Here is a 26,020-nt window from a genome sequence, read left to right as displayed (position 1 = left end):
GTTAGAAACCACGTAAGTACGTGTAGATTGCGTGCATTGCAATTGGTTTGAACCGGTACACTTAACACTTCGGTCACGCATGGAAACCCCATGGAAACATCCATACTTACTTAATTAGTCATGCCATGCATGCATGAGAGCCCTTTATAAATAGCCGTGCAGTTCATCGAGCAAAAACACACAGCCTAGGGAGCTAGCTAGTTAATTTGATCGATATATAGTTCAGATTAAGGGATTGTGAGCTAGGATCAGTAATACACATACCATCTCTGATCTCTCTCCATGTCCAATATGGCCGGCCGGAAGCTTGTAGTGGCCATCATGCTCTTCTTGGTTCTCGTGGCTATGTCCGGCTCATGGATGATCCGGGCTGCTGCGAGGCCATTGCAAGGTCATGACCAGCAGGTTTACGCCGCCGGCGCCGGGGAAGAAGCCTCCTCCGGCGGTTCCATCAACATCGTGCTGCCGTCGCCGGGGTCGCAATGGCGAGTCCACATGCTGCCGCTGTTGGAGGAAATGGCGGTGGGGCCATCGTGTAGCACCCATGATCATAACCACCCTAACTGTCCCCCGGCAAAGAGATGAACAGAGACACGACGCACACAGTGAACATAATTGTCGTGTCTTTACTCTTTGGCATGCATGGGAACCAAACTTGAAGTGCTATCTTCAGTTTGCAGTACTTACAGTTCAGAACTCCACACGTTAATTTGTTACTTAATTAATTTCGTATACACCTAACATCCATATGCATGGTTCCTTTGATTACAGTCGGTGCTTCGAATTTGGTTCTGTCGCCTATCTAGGTGCACGTCTCAGTCGTAGTTAAGCTTTTTATTTCTGCAGATTAGTTGAAGAAAGTGAAGATGCATTTTGTATACAGAATTACACATAGGTAGCTAGCAGTTATACTCTGCTTGTATGTACTTCCTTGAATAAATCAAATAACTAGATTGTTCTTACAATGTGGATGGGCCTAGTGGTGCCTCGGTTGCATTTTCTTCCTTGACTCCTTGAGCTGGTAACCATGTTGGGGCCGGTGGCTGAGGACGAACTAAAATTTTGGTGTGGCAAAACCGATAACACGGGATGTGAACAATGCGCGAAGTTCTAACGGATACGCTAAAGTATATGACACAATATTAGATTGACGTGGCAATATATATAATCCGTGCGCAAACATATTTTTGATAGAAAAATACTCCCTCCGTCCCAGAATTCTTGTCGCTGTTTTAGTATAAATTTGAAGTAAAACAACGACAAGAATTATGGGATGGAGGGAGTACCTAACTAAGTGAAGCCTAATCAAACGCTCACCGCCAATTTATCGAATATATTGGTACGAAGAACAATTACAGCCAGGGTCGGGCTCAGAATATTAGCACTGGGTATTCAAAGTGTAAACCTCTTGTTTTTAGCATACATAGCTGATTACCCCACATATAGTACTAACTTTTATACATAGAAAATTGTAAAACATCACACGGCCTGTCGCAGTGCGCATGTGTGCAACCTTCATCCGCGGACAGGGGGACAGACCCGAGCAGCAGCCACGCAAAGACCCAGTGACAACGAGACGAGGAGGCAGAACCACTGAGGAAGGTCTTTTTGCCTGTTAATGGCACTGAGCCAGCGACCGGGTCGTACGAGACTGGAGCTGCGTCCTCTGGCCGGCCCAATCAAGGTATGGCAGAGGCCATAGCTTGCCATACAGGGCGCTCCGCCCCTGGTTGGGCAGAGATCCTACAGACATATATATTTCTCAGAAGTGTTTGGAGTTGCGGACAGGGACAAAAACAGAACAGATATATAGCCTTCTTTCTGACAAAAAATTCTGAAACAAATAAGGTTCAGAAAAAAAAGGACATTCGATCACTACTATATGCGTCCGACTCCGACACATAGGATAGGGGCAGTACCAGAGCCAGAAACAAATTTCAATGTGGTGGAGCAAAATATGCAATGCAAAATTGACTAATCTATACACAGCTGATAGGATTTATCATATATTCTCTGGCAGAACCCTAGCTAGGCTCGATTCCATACTCGTCGTCGCCGCTTCTTGAATCTGCTCCACCTCCTTGGCAGCGAATTGACAATGCCTCAGTCCTCCTGCTCGGACGATGTGTCGCTTCACTACGTGGTGAGCTTCCTTGGAGCTGCATGCTGCGGGGGCGGATCCGCTCCGCACTCAAGTCCCTGCCACCACCGGAATCAATTAAATGGCGCCGTTGTGGCCAATCGACGCTAGATCGCCGCCATAGTCAATAGTGTTGTGCCGCCGGCTGCTGCTCTAGGGTTCTTTCGATTAGAGAAAGAGAGGATAGAGAGAATGTCTGACGCCGGTTGTGGGTCAAAACCCCTCAATTGTTCAGGGTTTTTTGTGCACGGTTTCATAGGTTGGGGTGTTTTTTGAACTTCGTAATGAGTTCAGGGAAAAAATGGACTTATTTCTTTATAAGATACAAAATTATATATACTTAGTAAGTACTTTTGAAAAAAAATCCAGGATACCAAGTTCATGTCATATAACCCACAGAGTAACAAAAATAGTTTTTGTTTAAATTTTTGAATTGACGAAAACTAATGTGTGTAACAGGGGAGTACGTATAGTACGCTACTTCCTGTCGAGTTTCCTGCTCAGTTTCTGTGTGTAGTGCTTGTTCCTCACGGTTCCCCCCTTTGACTTCCCATCGGCAGGAAAACTATCATGCACCGCCGTGCTACAGCGCCGTACGTCGTCCGTGTTGTGGAGGCAACCAGCCATGCGCACACATCGGTATATATCCTGACAACATTATATTACGCGCTGTTTCAGTGTTTCTTCTCTGTTCGCTTCAACAACCCCGAGCACGCGGGTTCCGACCACTTTCAGTTCTCTGTTCTTACCGTCTTACGTGTTGTCCCGACTTCACTAGTTCAATTCCCTTAATTTCCCTGCCATGACTAGCTTGACGGCCGGCCGGTCGGGGCCGGATATATATAGGCACCGTGCTCACGGCACTGACGAAGGGAAATGACCGGTCGAAAGCTACGTACTGTACATCGATCGTCCGTCATAACTGGGTCATACGTCGGCTGTTTCAAGCTCGTGGGAGTACGTACTGCTGACTTGTGTGCCTAGCTAGACACTTGCATGAGACATGCATGCATGAACTTGGCATTAGGCGGTCTATACTAGAAACCGCGTAGATCGATGCATTTGAAAGTGTATATATGAACTAGTGGACTTGTCAAATTAACCGGCCCGTCACGTACGCGCACGTAAAATCCGTGGAACTTTCGCGCATTACTGAATGCCATGCTCTGCCATGCATGGGCTCGCTATAGTCTAAGCTTAACCCTTATAAATAGCCGGCCAGATCTTCCAACAAAGCTCACACTACACAGCTCATCACATATACAAACAGAGAAAAGCCTGCTAGTTTTGATTGACTGATAGAGCTCAAAATTCTGAAGAACAACGCTGTGATCGAGCTTTTGGAAAGCTAGCTAGAGTCAGTAATATACACTTGCAAATCTCTCCATGTCCAGGATGGCCGGGAAGAAGCTTGTGGTGGCCATGCTCCTTGTTCTCGTGGCCACGTCCGGCTTATGGGCCCGGGCCGCTGCCAGGCCGTTGCAAGGTGACCTGCAGGCCGGGGAACCCTCCTCCTCCGGCGGATCCGTCAACATTGTGCAGCTGCCGTCGTCACCGGAGTCTCATCAATGGCGAGTCCAGATGCTACCTCCGTTCGAGGAGAAGTACAAGCCACCGTGTAGAGACACACACGATCAAAACAATCATTGTCCTCCGGCATAAACACAGGACACGACGGACAGAGAATTGCCGCGTGTCTTGCATTGCATGGCGGTCAATTAACCTGAAAGTAATTATCTTCTATTTGCATTAAGGTCGATGTAACACGTACTCTAGCTAGGGATCGTTTACTATTCAGAAGTTTCTTCGTTTTTTCATTTTCTTATACAGCATAAGCAGGTTTCTTCTTAGGTGCAGGCTTAATTGTCTCGTCAAACATTATAAGCAGTAGTCGTACTCATAGTAGTATAGCTGTGGAAAGTGGAGATGTATTTTGTGTATACAGATGTATACTCTACTTACCTTGCTTTGAATAAATCATAGTATTACTAGCTGTCCGTGGATTGGCTTTGGCCTACAGCCTACTGGTGGTGAGACGGACCGGGCAAGGAGAAAAATCACTCCAAACCCTTGTTCAGGCTTCCTTCACCTTTTGGACTAAATATTTTGGACCGTACAAAAGTCCAACGAAGGGCACGGTGGGCATAACATGTAAATGGGCTGGCCCATAGTCGCAGTAACACCTAAGGAGAGGCGGCCCATGCAACGTATGGTGCAGCACGGATGGCCCAAGCACAATAAAAGGGCTTTTGCCGGGCTAAAGTTCTATGACCAGCCCATTCTACAACACAGCCCTTCAAAACCAACAGAACCGTTACCGCTCTGAAAAGACGCAAGACCTGGACGAGCTGATTCGAGTGCCTAATCATAACTCTAAGTTTCGCAAAAAGGAAACTGAAATCAGGATTCAAAGTCTGGCGAGGATAAGCCTAGAAAAACTCAGAGTTGATTTTAAACGTCAGATTTGAACAGTGGTACAGAGTTGAATTTTACTACTCCGTAGGAAAAAAGAAGAAGAAGAAGAAGAAGCGGCGTGTATCTCTTCTCCTCTAAGGCGACGACGCAGCGTTGACTGACCCCTAAACCTTTTTATTCTTGTTTCAGAATCAACGTGGCGGACCCTGATTTAGAAGAGGTAAGTGACTACATGCCATAGCTGGACCGCTGGATGTGCGCCCACTTAGAACAGAGGTCCCAGCTGCCCACGTACAGCGCATGCACGTTCAAAAATTTCGATCTGGAGCTCGATCCGGGATTAAATTCCCCAATCCACCTTTTACCTCGCTCGATCCGCCGTGCATCCGTTTTCACGCTAGCTCTTAATTCGTTTTGCACGGTACAAAGCTCAGCTCGATCGAACGGGGTACCGATGCTGTCTGGCTGAAATTCATTTCACGTGGCCAATCGCCGTCACAGATTCCACGGTGACATCTCCCAAGCTAATGAGCTTCCAGTTTGATTTTAGTTGCGGTCTAGCTCAACCAGACACAGTTGCTACTACTTGCGATCTAGTGCTAAGCATACTCATCGAGCACGGCTACTATACGACCGAGTCTGTACAGTCCACTGGTGTCGGAAAATCCAGTGGATGGATACAGATCTGGTGCGCATGCAAGTGCAACCGGCCATCAACCGATCCTTGTCACGAACTGGTCTCCAGTCCAGACCAAGATCGATCAAGACGAAGAGTCGAGCAGTAGTACGGTGACATTCAATTAAGGGCTAGTTCGTTTATGCCCCAACCCGTTCAATCCAAGGGGAATGTCAGGGATTGAGCAAGATTTTAGTTCATTTTCCTCTTTGCATGCAACCGAACAAGGCCTAATGGCGATCAAGACGACCGGGGAGGGGATCGGTCCATGCAGAAAAGTATACATGGGGAATGGATCGACAGCTGATCGACCTGCCAGGTCTCCAGTCCGATCGATCGATGTATCGACCAGGCCATATCACGTTGCTGTCTAGCTATTAGGTGTTGAACGATGAACAGATGGATTCTTGATTATGCCGTCTTGACGTTGGAGTAAGTGAATCGTCGATAATCCGAGAGGAAATTTGTTCCGTCTGACGGCGTGTCCTGCTATGATTTTCCACTGCGTGCTTACGAACCCGGCGGAGATTCCAAGTTAAATTAGTGTGACTACAAGGCAAAGTCGGTCGGATCGATGACAGACGACGGAGACTTTGATTTGTCTGCCCGATCCATCGGAGCGCTGCTGGCGCCGTGGCGATTCATCCATCCATGATCGACCGGCCTTGTATATACGTGCATGCAATTGCCGGTTAATTCATACCGTATTTGATTGATGTATGTATATACACGTCGCAGTCTAGTCCACAGATTTAGACAGTCTAGCTATAGACTTGAACGGTACTACATATACTGGGAAGGAAAAGTGTCGTGTTTAGTTGAACGGGTAAGCTGCACTGCATGCGTCTAATTTGTCGCTTGTCCTTGTGGTCAGTCAGGCAGTCATACTGTCGTAGTCGTCGTCACTCGTCAGTTAACTTGTCGCCTCTAAAACATTGACGGTGAAAAGTAGGGGTTTTGGTGAAAGTGACGCGGGCTACAGCTAGTGTGGCGTACCAGTACCACCAGCCATCAGCTCACTAACAAAGACCTGTAGTAGAGCGTCCAGCTTGCTTTTGACAGACTTCTTTTGGAGAGCCGCTGGCTCTAATTAACCCGGCCCTGCATCTGCGTACCGTTTAGGCAGGTTTCTGTGGAGATCGAATTGGATGCATTGTGCAACCTGTTTCTACTGCATCTACTACATAATGACTAATTGCTAATTGATCTAATGACTAATTGCCAATTATACTCAAAGGAGTATTTAGAGTGCCAACACGGCCGTTCCTCAGTTCCTGTGACATGCTTAATCCACAATATCCTGACGTTGTCCCACTAATGACACTTTCCCGCTTTATTTGGCGTGCATCTCGAGGTGCCTGAGAAGATGGAACCGCTGCTCCATCGTGCACCCAAACATATATTCCGGCTTGCTTTTATTCTTGTCTTCCGTCTCATTTCGTTTCAAGGCAACGGAAAGTGGAAGATCATCAGACCATGGTTCGAAAACGAACTCGATCGCGAATCAAGAATCCCATACGATGCATGTGTGATCTACTACTACTCCCCTTCATTCTGCTCCTTCCAAACATTTTACCCTTCAGCATCTAGCGGATCGAGATTGTGGATGCATTGCAGTGGCATCAAAAAGTTCCTGCGCTAGCTTCTTGCCTAACAAAAAGTGCGAAAGCGCCAATGGGCCGGGGAGCGCTCGCTCGATCGGCCGGCCGGTCCTAAAAAATTGTTCCAAAAGAGAGGAAAAGGCAAAGGGAATGTTTGCGTGGCGAATATATACAGAGAGAACCAATCGTACGTTGCACATGGATAACGTGTGTACGTTCCTGGAATCAAAGACCTGCTGGTATCTATATATTCGTCAAGCACACGATATAGTGCCGGCCGAACGTGCATATGCATGCCATGAACCCTCCTGTCCATATCAAATTGGGTTTGTTTCCGATCAACGGCACGAAAATTGTAGACGGACTAGCTAGCTGGTGTGGCCGTTTGGTTGCCTTTATGTGATGTTGGCGTCAAGTTTTGAATTGAGATGTGCACAACTACTCCACAGCTATCTCTACTGAACCTAGTGACCGTGTCCGGCCGGCCGGCAATGCTACTGCGGCATTGCAAGACAGTTGTATAATGGAAACTTGGCGGTTCCTGTCGTCCTCGGTCAAAAATTGTGTTCGATGTTTGAATAGTTGACGAGCCTCGCACACAGTTTGGCGGCCGAAGGGAATTGGGATATTGGCGTCTCCCATACTGCCCACTAGAAGAACCAGGAAGATTCAGAACTTGAGCTACTAACCGTAGTACTCTTTTTAAAAAAGACAAAGCTGATCGTGTGGCTTCATATGATCCTATTTTTAAAAGTTGACAAATTTACTTGTTTTAAGTTTTGAAAAAAAAACATATAACAGAAACCATATATATATATGCAATAGACACGAACATGTCACCGTAAACTTTGTTGCGCCAACATGTACCCTTTATGAGCTGTATAAAAACATCCTATGGTTTTTCTCAGTAGATTATGTATTTTTGATTTTTACACCTTGCAAATGATCATTTTTTGTACTGAATTCACAAGAACGAGTTCTGCTCATTCTCTACATGCATGTACATGTATGATTTTATTTTTTCCATGACTTTCCACAGTCACCTATGTATCTGAATTCCTTGCACCCAAGTTTATACGGGATCATTCATAACTTTGCCTGTCCCGAAAATTCGCTCCCGCGAACAAAAGGAGATCGATCGAAGCTAAACCTAATTCTATCAGCATCTTCTACGACATATGCACATTAAGATCACTCAGAATGGTCTCTTGAGCGCTTTGAAATCCACCGTGTCAATGCACTCGGCGCCGTCTTCCCTGGCCCCATTGAGCATCCTCAGCAGCTCGCTCGCCCGCTCCCTGGCGACGCCCTCGCAGCCCACCTGCAGCAGCAGCAGCAGCTTCTGGAACGCTCCGGCCTGCAGCGCCTCAGCCTTACACCCGCCGTTCACGTCATCGTCGTTCTTGCAGAGCCGCCAGAGCGCCGAGACCGCGAACTCCGTGGCCATGTCGGACACGTGGTGCATCTTCTTCACGAGCACCGGCACCGCCAGCGCCCGCAGCGAGCGCGCTTCTCCCTTCGCCTCCTCGCACTTGAGCAGCATCGCGTCCAGCGCCGCCAGCGCCTTCTCCGTCGTCCCCTTGTCGCAGTCCACCAGGAGCTCGATGAGGTGCCGCACGATGCCGAGCTCTGCCATGTGCGGCGCGGCGAGCTCGCCGCGCGCGGTCACCAGGTAGTAGGCCGTCACCAGGGCGGCTTTCGTGGCCTGTGGCGAGACGGGGTTCTGCAAGATGTTGACAAGAGCGACGTAGATGGCATGCGTGTTGGTCATGGCGTCGAGGCATTGGGCGTCGGAGGAAGACGCGATCTCGCGGAGCACGACGGCCGCGGCTGCCCTGGCGTGGGGGAGTGAGAGATCGGCGTTGGACATGATGGAGACCACGGAGGAAAGGGACGAAGGGGAGCAGGCAATGCGGCGCATGGAGTCCGCGTCGAGCGGGCTGGAGAAGACGACGATGGCAGCCAGGATCTCCTCCAGGACGCCAGCGGATGATGCCGTCTGGGCGTCGTGGCGAGAGAGGCTGCAGAAGGCCGAGGAGAGCGCGGCGCCGGCGCGCGCGGCGGACGCCAGGCAGCGGCGGTCGCGGTCGCTGTCCCTGGCGAGCGCCATGGCCCTGGCCACGAGCTCCCGGCACGCGGCGCCGTCCCCGGGCGCTGCGGCGGCGGCGACGGCGCCCATGAGCTCCGAGGCGTCGAGAGCGGAGAGCGGCACGCGGGGCGTGGGCGCGCGCTCGTCGGCCATGCCGCTGGCGACGCACCAGTCCTGGATGAGCCGCCGCGTGGCGTGGTTGGGGACGAGGTCCTCGAGCCGCAGCGGGCGGCCGGTGACGGGGCACGTGGAGCGGCCGCGGTTCAGCCAGGCTTCCACGCTCTCCCGGTCGTAGGTGATCCCCGTCGGCGCCGCCACGGGGTCCCGCATCATCTCCAGCGAGATCGGGCAGAGGAACTGCGCCGGCACCTCGGGCTGCTGCTGCTGCTGCCCGCAAGGTGTTCGTCTGACGGTCAAGGTAAGCGGGATCTCGGAAGACACGGCGCCGCCGCGGTCGCGGAACCCGCGGAGGCGCCGCGGGAGAGACACCGGCGTCACCATCGGTCCGGCTTCTCCGTCCGCCCGCGCCGTGAGAGGAAGAAGATGACAGCGGAGGATGATGACGGCTTTGGTCGTGGTAGGATGCGTGGGGCGAGCTGAAAATGCGGGTTATATAGGTTGCGGCCGGCAAAGTTGAACGTTGTTTCTTTGAAGAGATCGAGCGGGAGGGAAAAGGAAAAGAGAGACTGATGGCGGAGACTGACTGGGAGGGCTTCGTGTTCCTTGGAGATTGGGATTTGAATGTTGACCGTTGAACCTTTGAATTGTACACTTGTTTTTGTTTTGAGATGGAGTATGGTATCTGGCTCACCCGTGTTTATATTCTTGTTTTTTGTTTTAGGGTGGCTATTCAAATGTTTCACCGGTCAACCTATTTATTACGGGTTTGCTATTGAAAAGTCGACGTGCTTGTCCGTTCGATTTTAATCCAGTGGTGATACGTGGAGAGGAGAGAGCGAAGATGACACCCATATCTTGATCCAACGGTTCTGATACGTCAACTGAGATTTAGGACATTTTCTAAAAAATCGGACGACAGGTATAAACCACCATATTTATTGAGAAAAATTGATGAGGAAAAATAATTTCTTTGACGAGTTTTTCGAACATCTGTATTTCAAAAGGGGAAAAAATGCCGATGTTTTATTTTAGAAAAAACTGGACTAAGACCATGAAACACAGCCAGACATCAGTACTGCTACCAAAAAAAAGAAACTATAGATTATGTATATCTCCTGCTTAGAAATGCCAAAAAAAAAACATGCGCCATACGAAGATGGTAATTCCGGCCTGGAGGGAGTACTGTTTTTACCTCCTATACTAGTTTTTTTATAAGCAGTGAATTCAAAGCTTTTTGTCTTGAAAACGAGTATCCGGAAAGTAAGAAACTACTGATTCTATATATCTCTTGCTTAGAAATGCCCCTTAAAAGAAACTCTTGCTTAGTTTGAGGAATGCAAAAGATCTGTGTTAATGTAGATCTCTCATAAGTGTGATCGAATCCATACTTAATTCAGCTCCCAAGGCAAACATATTGCGTGATACTCCGGGCAAGACCAGCCAGCTGCGCTGCTCGCCGTCAAAGCCGAATGCCCCCCTTATTGTCCAAAGCTTCGATCCTTTTATGCGTGCCTTCTCCGTTGGAGAACGCGCGTTGTGGCAGGTCCATGGACGGCGAGCATGAATGGACTGGACTCAAATAACTGAAGTGAGACGCTGGGCGTGTAGCTGCGGCCTGTGGGCGTTAATAAAGTCAAGTCGTTTAAACGTGGCGCGGCGACGACTGGCTGACTTTGACGGCGGCTGCATGGGTCGGTGCATGGATCATCAGTTGTTCTCCAGCTCGACCAGATTGGCAAATTACTTGGATCCAAGTCACGGGTCACAGCTAATTAAGCAGCCAGCCAGTGAACCGAATTATATATAGAGAGAAGAATATTCGTCCAATCGTTTATCATCCATCCTATGGTGGTACCTGCGCAAAACTGCTTTCTTGTCATCAGGCGATTTGCTCAGTAAGTACGTACCAATTTGTGCTAATTCGTTTTCTAAAGTTTTACGTGGACTTTTGGACTCCGTGCTACGAACTCGCCATATTTTATATTCCATCTTTTGGAACCGAACACGCCACGTTCTGGTTGGGTGCAAACACGTATATATGCATGCGTATCGAACGATTAAAAATAGACGGGGCGGGTGACTTGTGTAGACTCGCGAGTGGAGTCGTGATTGTTTCGCTCTAGACTGCCTACAAGATTAATCTTAAAGACGCCGTTTTTATTTTCGCTATGCGAGAGTATTCAGGACACAGTACGAACTTGGCTTCACGTGTCACGCCTGGCACACACACGTACGTACATATAGCCTTATAGCCTGTGCTTGCGGGCGGCCTGTCTAGAGAGATCGAGCCACGCCCATCGTGTCATTGATCTGTAAATGCCGTGCCGTGCGTACGCTGTTGCCTTAATCTCTGATGACGGGAGTAATTGAGGATCGAGAGGGGGATCTCAACCAATAATTCCATTTCCGGATTAAATGGATGCTAGTATCTAGATCGCCGGCGCATGATCATTTAAGCCGAGCCTGTCTGCAGTTCAGGCGAACATTAACTAAGCAAGAGCGCTCGAGAAGAAACACTCGGACGGTTTCCAAGCCTGTAACAGATTGCAGCCCGGCCCATTCACATCACAAAAGGCTGAGTCCGTTGTTCAGGTGATCGAGACAGGCATCTCGTTCCTGGGCCGACAGCATTTATGCTTTCGATTCGAACCAAACCAATCAGGCCGTTCGGGGACACGACTGTCGCCAAGCCACCAAGGACGCCGGACAGGATCGATGGACACCATAAACACACACGGACGGCCAGGAGGAGATGCTTTCGCATGGCTTGCTTGCAATCAATGGAGGAGCAGTTTCATGATCCTGTGCCTCAAGCCAAGACACTGTCACGAGCCAAGATACTGTCCTACACCGTATAGGCTCGTACGTAGCTGACAGCTCGGTTACCCGGGTAGTACTTCTCCTATACCCGGTGCCTATGATCAAACAACCATAGACACAGCGGACAGATGGCCATGCATGGCCTCCCTCCGTCCCTTCTCTCCTGCCACTCCTGCAGTCAGTTCAACGTCTACTCAGGTCCTAGTAATTCTATCCTGTCCTTTAATTTATGCCATGATCAAAGCATGTCTTTCTTTAACCTTTTCTATATTCTGCTAGTAATGGAGTAGCTTCTTTGGCGTGGGCCGCTGGAGCAGCAGCGGCGATCAGAATTCAGAACCGGTTGTGCGCGGGCAAGAAAGAGGCCAAGAGGGGTCAGACGGACGTTTGTTGATGCGATTGTTTGTTTGTTTTCCTTTCCATTTCTATTCATTCTATCCCAACGGACCAGTGGCAGCAAGCTAGTCAATGAAGCAGCAGGCACGTCACCTGCTAGCTTAGCTCCATGTGACCTATCACCCGACACATGATCCCCATACAAGCAACGTACGGTAGAAAACCGGCCCCGGCCGGCTACGTACGTATGCTTTCCGCTGCAGGTACGTATTGCAAAAGTACGTGGTAGCGTATTGCCCGGTAATTAGCGAGTGTCTTCTTGTGGGTGAATGCTCCAGCCTGGAGAGACACGCATAGATTTCAAGTGCTGTTGGATGTACCCGTGCATCAGATCATAATCATATGTACCATCACTATGGTGTGTTGGTATTGAAATTTTGAAGATAGCTTGCTACTTGGTAGCAGTACGGAGTACTACCGTGCTTGCCACTGTTAGATGCCTTCATTGATGACCTGTTCTGTGACTGTACTTCTGTGCTGTGAGGGGATACGATAAGCTAAGAAGAAATGGAATATGTCCTCCGATCCCAAATCTGTAGACAGGCCGATGGAGTATTTATGTTATTTATGCCCTATTTATTTTACATCGACAGGTTAATTGGAGAGGTACGATACATTGAGTAAAGGCGATTTCAAATCTTGATCTTGTAGAGCTAGTCGAATTGAACATCCACTTCCTAATTGTTTTTAAATTAGCACCCAGTTTTTCTATTCTAGGCCTATATTGCTCAAGAAGGTCCAAAATATATACCGGGTTGCTGATGCGGCCGTGGTGAAGCCAAGTACGGCTGATGCCATCTCATATCTTGGTTGGGGTCCATGATTAACCGAAGCGAACTAGATTGTAACTGAAATATAAGTCATTCATGCGTAATTAACCTAATCAAAAGTCTAAGGCATCAAAATAAAGCGGTAAATTTGTAATTTTCCCACCACACAAAATCCACCTGGTAGTAGTTAGTCGACGATCCCAGGCTTGACCATGGCCATGTCGGCAATCAACATTTTTGTACGTTCTAATGATCGAAAATGTAATGCCAGTGTGTTGATTTTAGGGTTTAGGATGTGGAGGTTCGACCGGCTCTACGACCTCAAGGTTTCAAACAGACTTTATTGACAATAGTCAATCTACGATCTCAGGCTTGACCGTCAATAACTGTTTATATACGTTCTTAAGGTCACTAATGATCGAAAATAATAAGGTCACGATGCTGATTTCAAGGATTAGAATGTAGAGGTTCAATTTAGACCGACTCTGCAAACTCAAGCTTGAAACGAATTTTAATGAAGAACATCATATGGATGGGGATAAACGTGACACGTTTGGAAAACACTTTGCACATCATCGATGAGCGACGTAGTACCACAGACAGAACCATGCACACCGATCTTTGTTATCAATGACTCCTCTGGAATTGGAAACATATACTACACCCCGTACGTATTTAATTTGTACAGGATCTATTTTACCAGGTAGGAGTAGTAAAAACATGGCGACCTATATCACCCGACACCATGATCCCCATACAAGCTAGAGTACGTAGTACTTCTACCGGCCGTACAGTCGGAAACCGGCCGGCCACGTAGTATAGTACTACAGCAAGTACTACGTGGCAGCATATTGCCCGGTAATTAGCAAGTGTCTTGTTGCGGGTGAATGCTCCAGCCTGGAGAGAATTTCTAGCACACATGTACTTACCCATCAGATCATATATAGTACCATCACCGTGGTGTTGGTATCGAAATCCTTGAAGATAAGCTTAATTAGTTAATTAGTAGCAGTACCATGTTGGCCACATTGTGTTTTCCAGTACCTGTTCTGTACTTCTGTTGTGATGTGAGGGGATACATAAGATAAGTAAAGAAGAAATGCAACATGTCCTGTGGATAAGACCTGTGGATAAGCCGACGTAAGTACCACAGAACCACACCGATCTTCTTAGTTATCTTATCACGATCCTCCGGAAACATATATACTTTCCCCTCCAACAAAAGATGTCTCAAATTTATCAAATTTCGGATGTATGAAGATATAACTTAGTGTATAGATGCATTCAAATTTGATTAAAATTGAGACATCCTCTGTTGGACGGAGGGAGTGTCTACATGTACAGAATCCTTCTTTACCGGGCACGGCAGTAAAAACACGGCGACACGTACACGTACACGTACATCATGTTTCAATTACCATCGTACGATGCAATGCAATGCAAGTGTTGCGCGTGTACGTCAGCTCTGCCTGCCGCTGCTGTCGTTGGCTTGGGTTAAGGTCAATGCACACACAGCAGCACGTACAACCTTGACAGTACCACGCGTCTGCATACATATCCTGTACACCGATGGTACTACTCCACTACGCTCTGCGTTCTTTGCATTGACACCACGCACAGCAATGCAATGCAACGCACGCACCGATCCATCATGACACACTGCCCCCACATAAACATGCTGATTCAAGCATGGAAAAGGGCAGAAAAGAAAGGAAAAAAAGAGATGGCCGCTGGCCTGGGGTCACATGAAAGCCTTCTCAGCCTGAAACCGCAGATGGCAGCGGCATTCTGCAGCACAGTGGCCTGGGCTGGCTGACCTGACTGGCTCTAGCTTTGCCTCTTGCGAGAGAGCCCCCTGATAGCCTGAACAGGGGGGGAGCTTTTGCGGCCATGGGGGAAAGCAAGCAGCAGCCCATCGTCTCTTGGTCACTATAAACACACACGCACATGGCACATTGGGCATTGGCAATGGCATGCAGTGCACTGACGTGCAGGCGATAGAGGCAGGAGGAGGAGTTTTTAATCATGGCCAGAGCCGCGGGGTCGCCGTTAGCTTTATCGGTTGGTCCGTGCCGGGAGCTAAAAGGGAACTGGGGGCAGATGGGAGGAAATGAAATCAATTGGGAGGGAGATATGAAAGGCTGAGCTAGGCTGGGTGCTTAAAAGAAGGTTAAAGAAATGGAGCACCTGTGTGTTGCTTTGTTTGTTGACGGCGAAATTTAAAAACTTGGGTGTGTGTGTGTGTGTGTGTGGCAGCAGCAGCAAGGCTTCTTCAGCAGCAGCAGGCTGTCAGGGCTGAGGAACAACACCTTTGTCAGGTTGAGAAGCTGGCGTTATCATTTTGAGCACTAGACCACTGCTATTTTTCGTACTGCCGCATTATGCCACCATTATGTGTTTCCTGTGGATGAATATACTACTAGAAACAATGCTGATGAAATGACAAATGCCTGAACATTTTGTGGGGCTATTATGTCGTTATATGTAGCACACTGAGTAGAGTAGAGTACTACTACCCTACTGGCATCAATGCATCATCAGTGGAGTAATACCATCAACTTGATGACGCTAAGTACTCCTAGCACAGTTGGATTTCTGGCCTAATTTAAAGCAGCTACTACTCCTACTACTAGCACAGTTGACCCCCGAAATTTGTCAACTTTGCAATGCCGCTGAGACGGAGGAAGGCCTGACCAGTAGTCGTAGTAGCTGAGCATCGGGCGCAGGCTACAAGTGTACTACCATGCCGTAGCTGTGGTAATACAGTTAGCGAGAGGAGCACTCCGATTTATTGCCGATGCTGTAGTAAACTGAGCAGGAGGACGTGCACCGAAGAGCCTCCATCTTCATTTGAGAAATTTATTCGGGTCTTCGTATTCGCCGCGTGGTTTATATTAGGATTTAGATCTCGTAATGGTGCCGTCGTTTATATTATTTTGCCATTGTACTCGCAAGGTCAGGACTAGTACTGGCCGGGATATCGTTTCTACTACATACAGTCCATAAAGGTTGTCACGGTTTTGTGAAAACCCGTGTCACAAACCGTGCCGCTGAGTACTATTTTTCTCAATTCATTCAGGCCAAATTTGGACTGCATTTGTTTCTCCAGAAATGCTGCTCAGTTTCCTCCTTCTAAATGGCATGGAGCATAAATGCACGAACTCAATCGATCATTGGCCCTGTCACGTAGAGAAAACGGATGGGAGATAAAACAAAGTTTACACTATACAAAGAGTCCATGATCTGAAGCTGGGCTTGATACTCTCCGCACAGTGTTGCCTTTGTATTTTTGCTGTCGTGGACTGTAGTACGAGCTACCACGAGTACATGGAGGAGTAGAGGAGTTACTGCTAATTATGACCTGGCACGTATACGGACCATGGTTGTGTCAATTTATTAATCCCTTTTTTTGTTGTCAGACTAGCAGCGATCGAGATAACAAAGCGTTGCAGGCATGCAGCTGTATGCATGCTCCGAGTTAGCACTAATTTAAATCCAGACCTTTTAAATTGAAGGGCCAACAAGTGTTCAGGCCAGGTTAAACTTGTTTGACCAGTGTGTTTTCAACGCCTGCCTGACGTGGCAACCGACGCCTGGGCCCTACACAATAAGGCCGGCCGGCGGGGGGGGTACATGTAACAACAGTGCGTTCATTTGGCGCTCGAGAGACAGTGTTCACCGAATCCAGATACTCTGTTGTTGTAGTACTTGTGTCCCAATTTATTGCCCAAAGTACCCCTTCCCGATCCAATTAATGGCCCCCCTACAGGGCGTACCATTGCCCGTTCTAGATGTGGAGAATCCTGTCCGGTTTTGGTTCACAAAAGCCCGTTTTGAAGACACCATGCTCCAAAGAGTAGCCTACCCTGTCTTATGGGGGAAGTTGCATGGTTTAAACTATGGCACTCCGTTTAGTAGTACTAGAACATGGGCGAGTTGAAGAGCATGTGAATGCTCACTGTTAACGGTTCTGGAGTAGTATACTTTCTTCCTTGTTTCCGGTCCCTCCTAATCATGGTAGAATGACTTGGCAAGCGGTTCTTCCACACGAAAACCATTTTAGTAGTAACTCCCGGTGGACTTCGCTGTCTGCCCACCCATCAGCAATAATTTACAGCCCGCGCAGGGAAAAATCCACAGAGATGCAGACACGTTTCTACTAATACTCCCGGAGGAAGTGGAAGTGGGGGTCGAAAGAAAAGAGGAGCAGAAGCAAAGCAAGCAAGGAGCAACAAGGTTCACTACAAGCGAACAAAAAGGCAAGCCATCCGAGACAGCGATATACTCCGGGAAGAACTGAACAAGGGCTTTGTTCTGGGTTCCGGTTTGGTTTGGTTCCTGGACCGGACGGACCACGGGTGCGTTTGGCAGGCCCGCACTGTCTGTCCGTCGCCACGTGATCCCGGAAAAGGACTTCTTCCCCTGGCTGGCTCCCTTCTCCGTCGCCCTCAAGCTTTCACCACCAAACAGACCCAATTAGCCAAGCCAAGCCAGCGTAGCTCGCAGTTAGTGGTAGAAGCTCCCTTCTCCGCCGCCGCCGCGCACGACCGTCTCCACTCTCCAGCGCCAGCCTTCATATCCAGCCGCAGAAGCCAAGCCAAACCCTACCCCGCCGGGGCCTCGTGCTTCGTCCACTGTTTGCAGGGGCGGGCGAGCTAGCGGCGTTGAATTTTGCCGGCGTTGAGTTTATCTGAGTTGAGTTTTGCCGGGGCCGGGGGTGCCACGCGGCCTTGTCCGGAATATTTCTTCTTCCCTGCTGCTGTGGGAAAAGCTACGTGCTAGCAGCAGCGGATGCGATTCCTCTTCTCTCTTTCTCTGTGTCCATTTGTTAATTGGGAGGAGCATAGTATAGTTTAATCTGGGGCAGCGGGCAGCGGCGAGAGCTGTGGATTGGAGCTGGAGCAAGAGCTCGTGTAGTTGGGGGAGAGAGAGAGAGCCGCCGTGGATTTGTTAATGTGGTTTAGTGCGCGGGCTAATTATTTTAGCGCAGCTGTCGCCGTTGGGAACTCGCGAAAGCTTCGCTTCTTTTGAGAAAGCCTCAACCCACGCCGAGCCGAGCCTCGGCCGCCCTCCTCCTTCTAGCCTCTGCCTGCTGCTCTCGCTCTAGCTCTGCTCGCGGCTGGGCTCCTCGTCTGGGTACTGGTGCGGCAGGCGCGTGCTTTGTGCTGTTGGCAGGTCAAGGCGAGCCGTCGTCGTCGCGCGCGCGCGCATTTCCGCAAGCATATGGTGGGCATTGGGCCGGATGGGGATTAAATTTGTAGGGGAGGAGGAGGAGGAAGCGCCGCCTGGGGGAGCGAGAGCTGCTGCTGGAGGAGGAGGAGCGATGGGGAAGAAGTACGCCGCCAGGAGAGGGTGGAGGCGGCTGGCGGCGGTGGCGTGGGTGCTGCTGGCCGTGGCGTGCTCGGCCGCGCTGCACTGGCAGCTGCGGTGGGAGACCATGGAGCGCGCCGAGCAGCGGCTCGTCAGCATGTGCGAGGAGCGGGCCAGGATGCTGCAGGAGCAGTTCGGGGTCACCGTCAACCACGTCCACGCCCTCGCCATCCTCATCTCCACCTTCCACTTCGAGAAGAACCCCTCCGCCATCGACCAGGTCAGCACATAACTCAGTGCCTGCCACAGAGGTGTTTTTTTTCCATCTTCTTTTGCTTCTTCCTCTTCCGATTGATGCATTTCTGTGCTCCCGATCCCGCGGCAATGGCGGACTCCTCCAATCCTAAACAAAGCAAAGATTGCATTATTTTAACAGAAGGATAGTTCCTCGTGGTGTGTCTTGATGCTTACAGAGTTGCAGGCTAGTCGTTTAGCGCCCACATTATTGTTTTGGCTGGTTCGTTGTGGGCCTATTGATCTTTGAATATGTGGCATTCTTGGAAGCGGTTGCGTGTTTTTTTCCTCGCTCGGAGACACAGTCAGAGACGTCTCTGAACCACTAGGTTGGTAGCGCATTGCTTTGTCTATAGATTTCTAGAGGAAAAGTCTATAAAGTGGTTAATGCCGGGATTTAAGCAATGCTTGATTCTTTTGTTTATGCTGAGAAATGCCACCAGCGTAGCAAAGATTTGCTGGCCACGGTTGTCCAGTGATGGGTTCTTGATCCTACTTTTTTGCTAGCCAATGGTTTTTGTTCCCTAAAGGTGTCCACTTTTGGGAATTCCTAGTCTTGTGCTTTTGTTGAGACTTTTGCAAGTACCTTGATGCAATTTGGTGTTCGGAGGCACATTTTGGTTGTTGCAACATGCAACAATGAGTAATGACCTAATTTGGTTGGTGGCCCTAGTTGATTTCTGGTTAGTTGATGACTGTACGCTTGCTATAATATTTCCCATGGAAAAAAGAAAGAATTCTTGCTACAATAAGAATCACATGGATTAGGTGCAGCTTTAACCAGACCATTTCTTACTTTCTTGGACTCTCTTGGTCTTTCAATCCGAATCGATCAGTTCACTGCCAGTGTGTTTTACTTTACAATTTAACAAAATGTTTGCTGCAGGATACATTTGCCAAATATACAGCAAGGACATCATTTGAGCGTCCACTGCTGAATGGGGTGGCATACGCGCAACGCATATTCCCTCATGAGAAGGAAACGTTTGAAAGACAGCATGGATGGAATATGAAGACGATGAATCAAGAGGCTGCACCTCTCCAAGATGAGTATGCCCCGGTGATTTTCTCCCAGGACACAGTCTCCTACCTTGCACGCATGGACATGTATTCTGGGGAGGTGTGATTTCTTGTTGCATCATGGTTTTTTCTGTTTGGCGATTCTTAGTTAATTGAGGTGTGATTTCTTGTTTTGCAACTTCAATTCTGATGTTCTGAAAGTAAACCATTTGTTGCGGATGTAGGAGGACCGTGAAAACATCTTACGTGCGAGGGCTACTGGCAAACCGGTGTTAACAAACCCATTTCGACTTCTTGGGTCAAACCACTTGGGGGTAGTACTCACTTTCGCTGTGTACCGCCCTGATCTAGCTGCAGATGCATCAGTTGAGGAACGTGTTGAAGCAACTGCAGGGTGAGATGATTGAACTATCTTTTGAATGTTATGCCTCGCAGGACTTGCATTTATGCCCATTTTGTAGTGTAGCCATATGATAGTCAAAATGTCAAATGCATCAAAGCAAATGATGAGAGATAATTTGACAATCCATTAGTACTATCTTGTAATGTTGCAACCCACAATAACCTACAGAACTTCCAGTACTTATTTGTTAAAATCATTATACATTAGCTTATTGTCTATAATGTTTCATTCAGCAATGCCAAGGGTCTTTCTAGTGCTATAGCTCGGCATAGTTAGTACCATAAATATAACATGGCGACTTTCTGAACGGTTTGGTGGGTATGGTGTGATGCCTCTAAGCTAACCGAATTTCCGCTAGCAGATATCTTGGCGGAGCTTTTGATGTGGAGTCACTCGTAGAAAATTTGCTGAGCAAGCTTGCTGGAAATCAGGATATATTGGTGAATGTCTATGATGTCACAAACTCTTCAGAGCCTATGGCTATGTATGGACCTCAAAGTCCAGATGGCAAAGTCGGCCTCTTGCATGTTAGCATGCTTGATTTTGGAGATCCATTTAGGAGGCATGAAATGCGGTGCAGGTTGGTAGCTGCTTCTTGTCACACATACTATATTGGCTCCTTTGTTTGCCCACTAATATTGGTAACCTGAGCAGGTATAGGCAAAAGCCTCCTATGCCGTGGTCTGCCATCACTAATCCTCTGGGTGCTTTTGTCATATGGATGCTCGTGGGGTATATAATTTGTGCCGCATGGTCTCGGTATGACAAAGTTACAGAGGATTGCAGGAAGATGGAAGAGCTTAAAACTCAAGCAGAAGCTGCTGATGTTGCAAAGTCTCAGGTCTGACATATATTTGGCTACTTTGTTACTTGGTATTCTTGCATACATATATTGATGCTAGTTTTCTTATTTGCAGTTTCTGGCAACTGTATCACATGAAATCAGAACACCTATGAATGGTGTCCTTGGTATGTATTTGTTTCTTTTCGGGTACCTACATAATCTTCACTCGAAGGACCAGGCAATCTAAAAACATTACTTTTCGGTGTAGGAATGCTGGACATGCTTTTGGGGACGGATCTGACTATGACTCAGAAGGATTTTGCCCAGACTGCTCAGATGTGTGGCAGGGCATTGATAACACTTATAAATGACGTACTTGATCGAGCAAAGATCGAAGCTGGGAGGTTGGAGCTTGAGGCAGTGCCTTTTGACTTGCGTTCTCTGATGGACGACGTGATCTCTTTGTTTTCTTCAAAGTCAAGAGAGAAATGCATTGAGGTATCTGACTATTACATCACATAATGGCTGTAGAGTGCTTGCTTTCATTGTTTGCGGCTGAGCACCAGCATATACTACTAATGCAGTGCTACATATGCCAATCTTCCTAAGCTTTTCCATATTGCTGCAGCTTGCTGTTTTTGTCTGTGATGACGTCCCAAAACTCGTGGTTGGCGATCCTTGGAGATTTCGACAGATACTGACAAATTTAGTCGGTAACGCAGTCAAAGTAAGCTCTCAACTTTTAGTATCATGACATTTTCCTGCTGTTTGCTTATTTAGTAACTTCAGATAGTGTTGTTTTTGGTCTTATATATACTCTCAATTTTTCTGAGTAATAAAATGTCCTGAATTCAGTATAAATTGTCCAGTTCACAGATCGGGGTCATGTTTTTGTGCGGGTCTGTTTGGCTGAGAACTCGAATGTGGAAGCTAATCAAGTTCTGAATGTAACTCTGAATGGGAAAGATGGGAAAGTTGAGTCTACAGCTAATGGTGCCTTAAATACGTTGAGTGGTTTTCAAGCTGCAGATGAACGAAATAGTTGGGAATATTTTAAGCTGCTGCTCTCTGATAAGGAGTCACTTTCCAATGAGCTTGAGGGTGAAAAATCTAACCAAAATGATTCTGATCACGTAACCTTGATGATAAGCATTGAGGATACAGGTGTTGGGATCCCACTCCATGCACAAGATCGTGTTTTTACACCTTTTATGCAGGCAGATAGTTCAACGTCAAGGAACTATGGTGGAACTGGCATTGGTTTAAGTATCAGCAAATGTTTGGCCGGGCTTATGGGTGGGCAAATAAGTTTCACTAGCCGACCTTCCATTGGGAGTACATTTACATTCTCAGCTGTCGTGAAGCGTTCATGCAAAGATACTTCAAGTGATTCAAAGAGGAGCTTGTCCGAGACGCTACCAACTGCTTTTAGCGGAATGAAGGCAATTTTGGTAGATGGCAGAGCTGTACGTAGTGCTGTCACAAGATATCACCTTAACAGGTTGGGAATAATTGTTCAAGTTGTGAATAATATGAGTGTGGGAATTCAAGCCTTTTCTGGGCAAAATGGTGCAGCAGAGCCCAGGTTAGTTTTCAGTTCCTTCATTTTTAATTCCTAACAGAACTTGCCACTGATAGTTTAGAAATAAAGGACAAATAGCAGCTTAACTTTACGCTAGCATAGCATCAGCCAGTCCATTGATATAGGCTGGACCAAACTTAGAAACACAGTATATTTAATTACTGATACAAGAGAAGCTTTCTTGTGTGCTCTGATTGCGTAGAAATCCCCTTATTAATCGGGGCTGGAGTTAAGAAGACTTAAAGTACTTTCAGATAAACGTTTTATAGGAAATATGATATTTCCAAACATAAACAAATACAGCTATATTTTTAAACATGGACATATCTATCATAAGACCTGACAAATCCTATCGGTTGTAGTTAACAAAAAGACTAATCTCTCCTAAGGAATAACCTTTTTCAAGTTAAGAAATTAAGACCAGTGATGGACAAATATAGTATCCAGTACTAACCATGTGCTTCCATTCTCTACCTACTTTATTTTCTTGAACAGTGCTGAGTTTCCTTTCTCTATCTACTTTGCTTTCTTGTAGAGAAAAACCGTCAATACTTTTTATTGAGAATGACACCTGGAGGCCCGAGACAGATATTCAGTTACTGAATCGTCTACATAAGCCCAGGATGAATGGTCAGGTACATGAGTTGCCCAAGTTAATTCTCTTGGACACATCTGAAGCTGACAAGGACAAAAATGGATCGATATTCAATGTTGTGATGTGTAAACCGATAAGAGCAAGCACAATTGCTTCCTGTCTTCAACAGTTGCTAAAAGTGGAGATACCTGAAAGGAAAGAAAATCAAAATAGGCCCTCGTTTCTCCGTAGCTTGTTGGTTGGGAAGAATATATTGGTTGTTGACGATAATAAAGTTAATCTGCGAGTTGCTGCAGCGGCACTGAAGAAGTATGGTGCCAAGGTTCATTGTGTTGAAAGTGGCAAGGACGCCATCAGCCTACTTCAACCACCACATCACTTTGATGCATGTTTTATGGATGTTCAAATGCCTGAAATGGATGGGTATGAATCTGTGTATTCATTACATACTGCTGCAATTGGCATTTCTAACTTTGTTACTTTTTATATTAAAAAAAGGCAATCCGTTCTTTGTTTGGGTTTCAAACATCTCACTTTGGAAGGAAGCTATAATTACATTCCCAGGATTTCTACGTCAAGTTTTCTTATATCATATCGATCTTACTGACTGCTGATTATCAAATGATATATTCTTTTAGGTTTGAGGCAACTAGACAAATAAGGGAGATGGAGAAGAAAGCGAATGAAGAACAGAAGAAGTTGACTTCAACCGAAGGTTCAACATTTGTTGAGTGGCATTCGCCTGTTCTGGCAATGACTGCTGACGTTATTCAGGCAACATATGAAAAGTGTATGAAATCTGGAATGGATGGGTATGTGTCCAAACCATTCGATGAAGAGCAGTTATACCAAGCAGTCTCCAGATTAGTGGCGGGAAAAAGTGATCCAGTGTGACAGATCTGATCAATGTTCCAAACCCTCCCTAGTTGAAGCGAAGCATCGCCTTGTGGCTTCTGCCAAGCTGACTCTTAACTCTTACAGACCTCTGACGTGAATTTTCGCAGCATTAGATGGAAAGGTGAAGGTTCCCTTGAGCTAGTAAACTTCATGCAGCCAAAGGTAATGGTGCATCACAGTCAGACATTTCTGCTGCAGCCGAGGGGCGTGATAGGTAGATTAGGGTCTTCTTTTTTCTGTTTGTAGGCAGATGTATGCTGTATCTCATGTTCATTCTTTGAAAAGATAACATCTCTGCTGCACTCCCCATGTTTCAGAGTTCCCTGAAGAGGAAAAATGCAGTGGCCGACCTTGTTGGTTTGGTGGTATTTTTTGGCACTACTAATTGGGTCTTTGCCACTAATTGCACTTTTGTTCCCTCTTTCAGCACAATGAACCTTGGCACGTCTGTTCTTTCAGGTCACAGATTGTAAATTGCATTGTAGGTGGCGAAACATAGCATGTACTGTACAAGCCACTAATTCGTGCTCCGTTTCTCTCTGTAAATTGCTCGTGGTAGATTTGTGGGCAGCGAAACGTAGCATGCCGCTGTTTATTACTGTATCATTGGGCCGGAGGAGCCTGGTATTCATGCGCCATGGCAGATGTGTAAGCTCTACAGCTCTAGTACTTGATATGAACTGTTTACGGTTTACTGACGCACTGTCACTACTGGCTTCTTCTGTCGGGTTGTTGACTGTTGACTGATGCCCCTGGAACCGTGTCTGGTGCGTTTAATTTCGCCCGAGCGCCTGCTCTGCTCTTGCAGACTGCGCCGCAGCATACGGCAGCTGCAGGCGGCGAACCTTCGTTTGCAGACGCGGAGCGGCAAAAGGGAAAATGTGACAAGCGGCCCCAATACGAAATCGAACAGTTCCGGGCTTCCCGGAGCGCAAACGGACATGGTTTTGGGCTCATAGGCCGCGTGATTTGTCGACATAATGTTCTGTTCTTACATTGTTTAATCTTAGTTTATTCTTTTTTTTCGAATATGGAAATTGTCCCACGCAAGGTTCAGTATTAGATTATTCGTCCCAAAATTAAAGGTACTCGTGACAGTGTCAAGCAACATTATACTCTATCCGTCTCAGAATCTTGTATAAATTCACATGACTTAATTTATTTCCGGACGAAGTGAGTACGGATCCCGCTAGCTCATGCATTGTGCATCTCCAATAAAGGCCGCTGTCGGAGTTTCAATGCGTGTCCTGTCGCGCATGGACGTACGTTTCTCGAGTCCTACTCAGCACTTGAGCAGCTTCCAACAGTGCCTACTGCTAGCACGTGCTCGCACACGAACCATGAACTCTGGCGTCGTAGTCTCTCTCTCGTTACTCCGGGCAGGTTTTTCCACATAGGACTATACTCCATAGGAGTACATGTTATTTTCAGCAAAAGGTTACGTCAACAACAGTCTTCTTCAACACATCAATCTCCGCATAATGCACATTTTAACTGTTTGGCTTTTTTTTGCAGAACAAGCAAGGGCCGGCGGCGGCTCACGGTTCATTCCTTCCTGCGAACATCCAAGACGTACCTTTCTCCAAAGCACAAAATATCAACTTACACAAGAAGCAACTTGTCAATGCCTTCTTCCCTGCCATACGATCGATACGAGAAGAACCAGTTCCCGTGTAAACTCCGGCACTTCCATTCTCTTCAAGAAACAAGCATTGAGCCACTGACACTAAGTACTACCATTCCAAACTGCCACCATTTCTAATCATAACTAACAAAGTCAAACTGCCAACACCAGTTTATCCATCGCCATCGATTTCAGGCCAAACGTACTGATCACCACCAACAACAACTCTCCCCAGTTTCTCAATCAGCAGGAGGACGAGATTGTCCTGCCACACATAAAAGAACCGGTGACTGGACCTGCAGAAAACAGAACAGGGTCTAGCCTCGTCAGGACTAAAAATCGTGATCATCACTTAATTAACAATCGCCGGGGCTTGCATTAAGAAGCTAAAGAGAGAAAGCACCGCGCCACCTAAAGCCTAAAACACCCCCAACAGCATCCGACAGCGGCGACTCACCACACCACTGTCTTGCGACCTACGCCA

The 26,020-nt window shown here is 47.4% G+C and overlaps 2 protein-coding genes across 2 annotated transcripts; one reads left to right on the top strand and one right to left on the bottom strand.

The window, feature by feature from the left end:
• Positions 1 to 7,727: 7,727 nt before the first annotated feature.
• On the bottom strand, positions 7,728 to 9,672 carry LOC100831260 (U-box domain-containing protein 21). Its single transcript, XM_003573078.4, has one exon. It carries the CDS (start codon positions 9,420 to 9,422, stop codon positions 8,028 to 8,030), a length of 1,395 nt encoding a protein of 464 aa, XP_003573126.1. The 5' UTR covers positions 9,423 to 9,672; the 3' UTR covers positions 7,728 to 8,027.
• A 7,760-nt stretch (positions 9,673 to 17,432) lies between these two features.
• LOC100843469 (probable histidine kinase 6) lies at positions 17,433 to 24,406 on the top strand. Its single transcript, XM_003570636.4, has 11 exons — positions 17,433 to 18,617; positions 19,518 to 19,751; positions 19,876 to 20,045; positions 20,416 to 20,634; positions 20,709 to 20,895; positions 20,972 to 21,023; positions 21,107 to 21,336; positions 21,467 to 21,565; positions 21,708 to 22,423; positions 22,956 to 23,438; positions 23,654 to 24,406. The coding sequence occupies exons 1-11, from the start codon at positions 18,270 to 18,272 to the stop codon at positions 23,907 to 23,909; spliced, it is 2,994 nt and encodes a 997-aa protein (XP_003570684.2). The 5' UTR covers positions 17,433 to 18,269; the 3' UTR covers positions 23,910 to 24,406.
• The last annotated feature ends 1,614 nt before the right edge of the window (positions 24,407 to 26,020 follow it).

Source organism: Brachypodium distachyon, chromosome 3, assembly GCF_000005505.3.
Source record: "Brachypodium distachyon strain Bd21 chromosome 3, Brachypodium_distachyon_v3.0, whole genome shotgun sequence".
Classification (NCBI taxonomy): domain Eukaryota; kingdom Viridiplantae; phylum Streptophyta; class Magnoliopsida; order Poales; family Poaceae; genus Brachypodium; species Brachypodium distachyon.
The sequence above is the reverse complement of the archived record's forward strand: the minus strand, read 5'-3'. Positions and strand labels throughout refer to the sequence as shown.

Bases quoted from the DNA above. Each gene is read 5' to 3' on its own strand.
- LOC100831260 (XM_003573078.4), bottom strand. From the start codon at position 9,422: ATGGTGACGCCGGTGTCTCTCCCGCGGCGCCTCCGCGGGTTCCGCGAC.
- LOC100843469 (XM_003570636.4), top strand. From the start codon at position 18,270: ATGGGGATTAAATTTGTAGGGGAGGAGGAGGAGGAAGCGCCGCCTGGG. The intron at 20,896-20,971 runs GTCTGACATATA...TCTTATTTGCAG, and splicing joins CTGATGTTGCAAAGTCTCAG to TTTCTGGCAACTGTATCACA. The intron at 21,337-21,466 runs GTATCTGACTAT...ATATTGCTGCAG, and splicing joins CAAGAGAGAAATGCATTGAG to CTTGCTGTTTTTGTCTGTGA.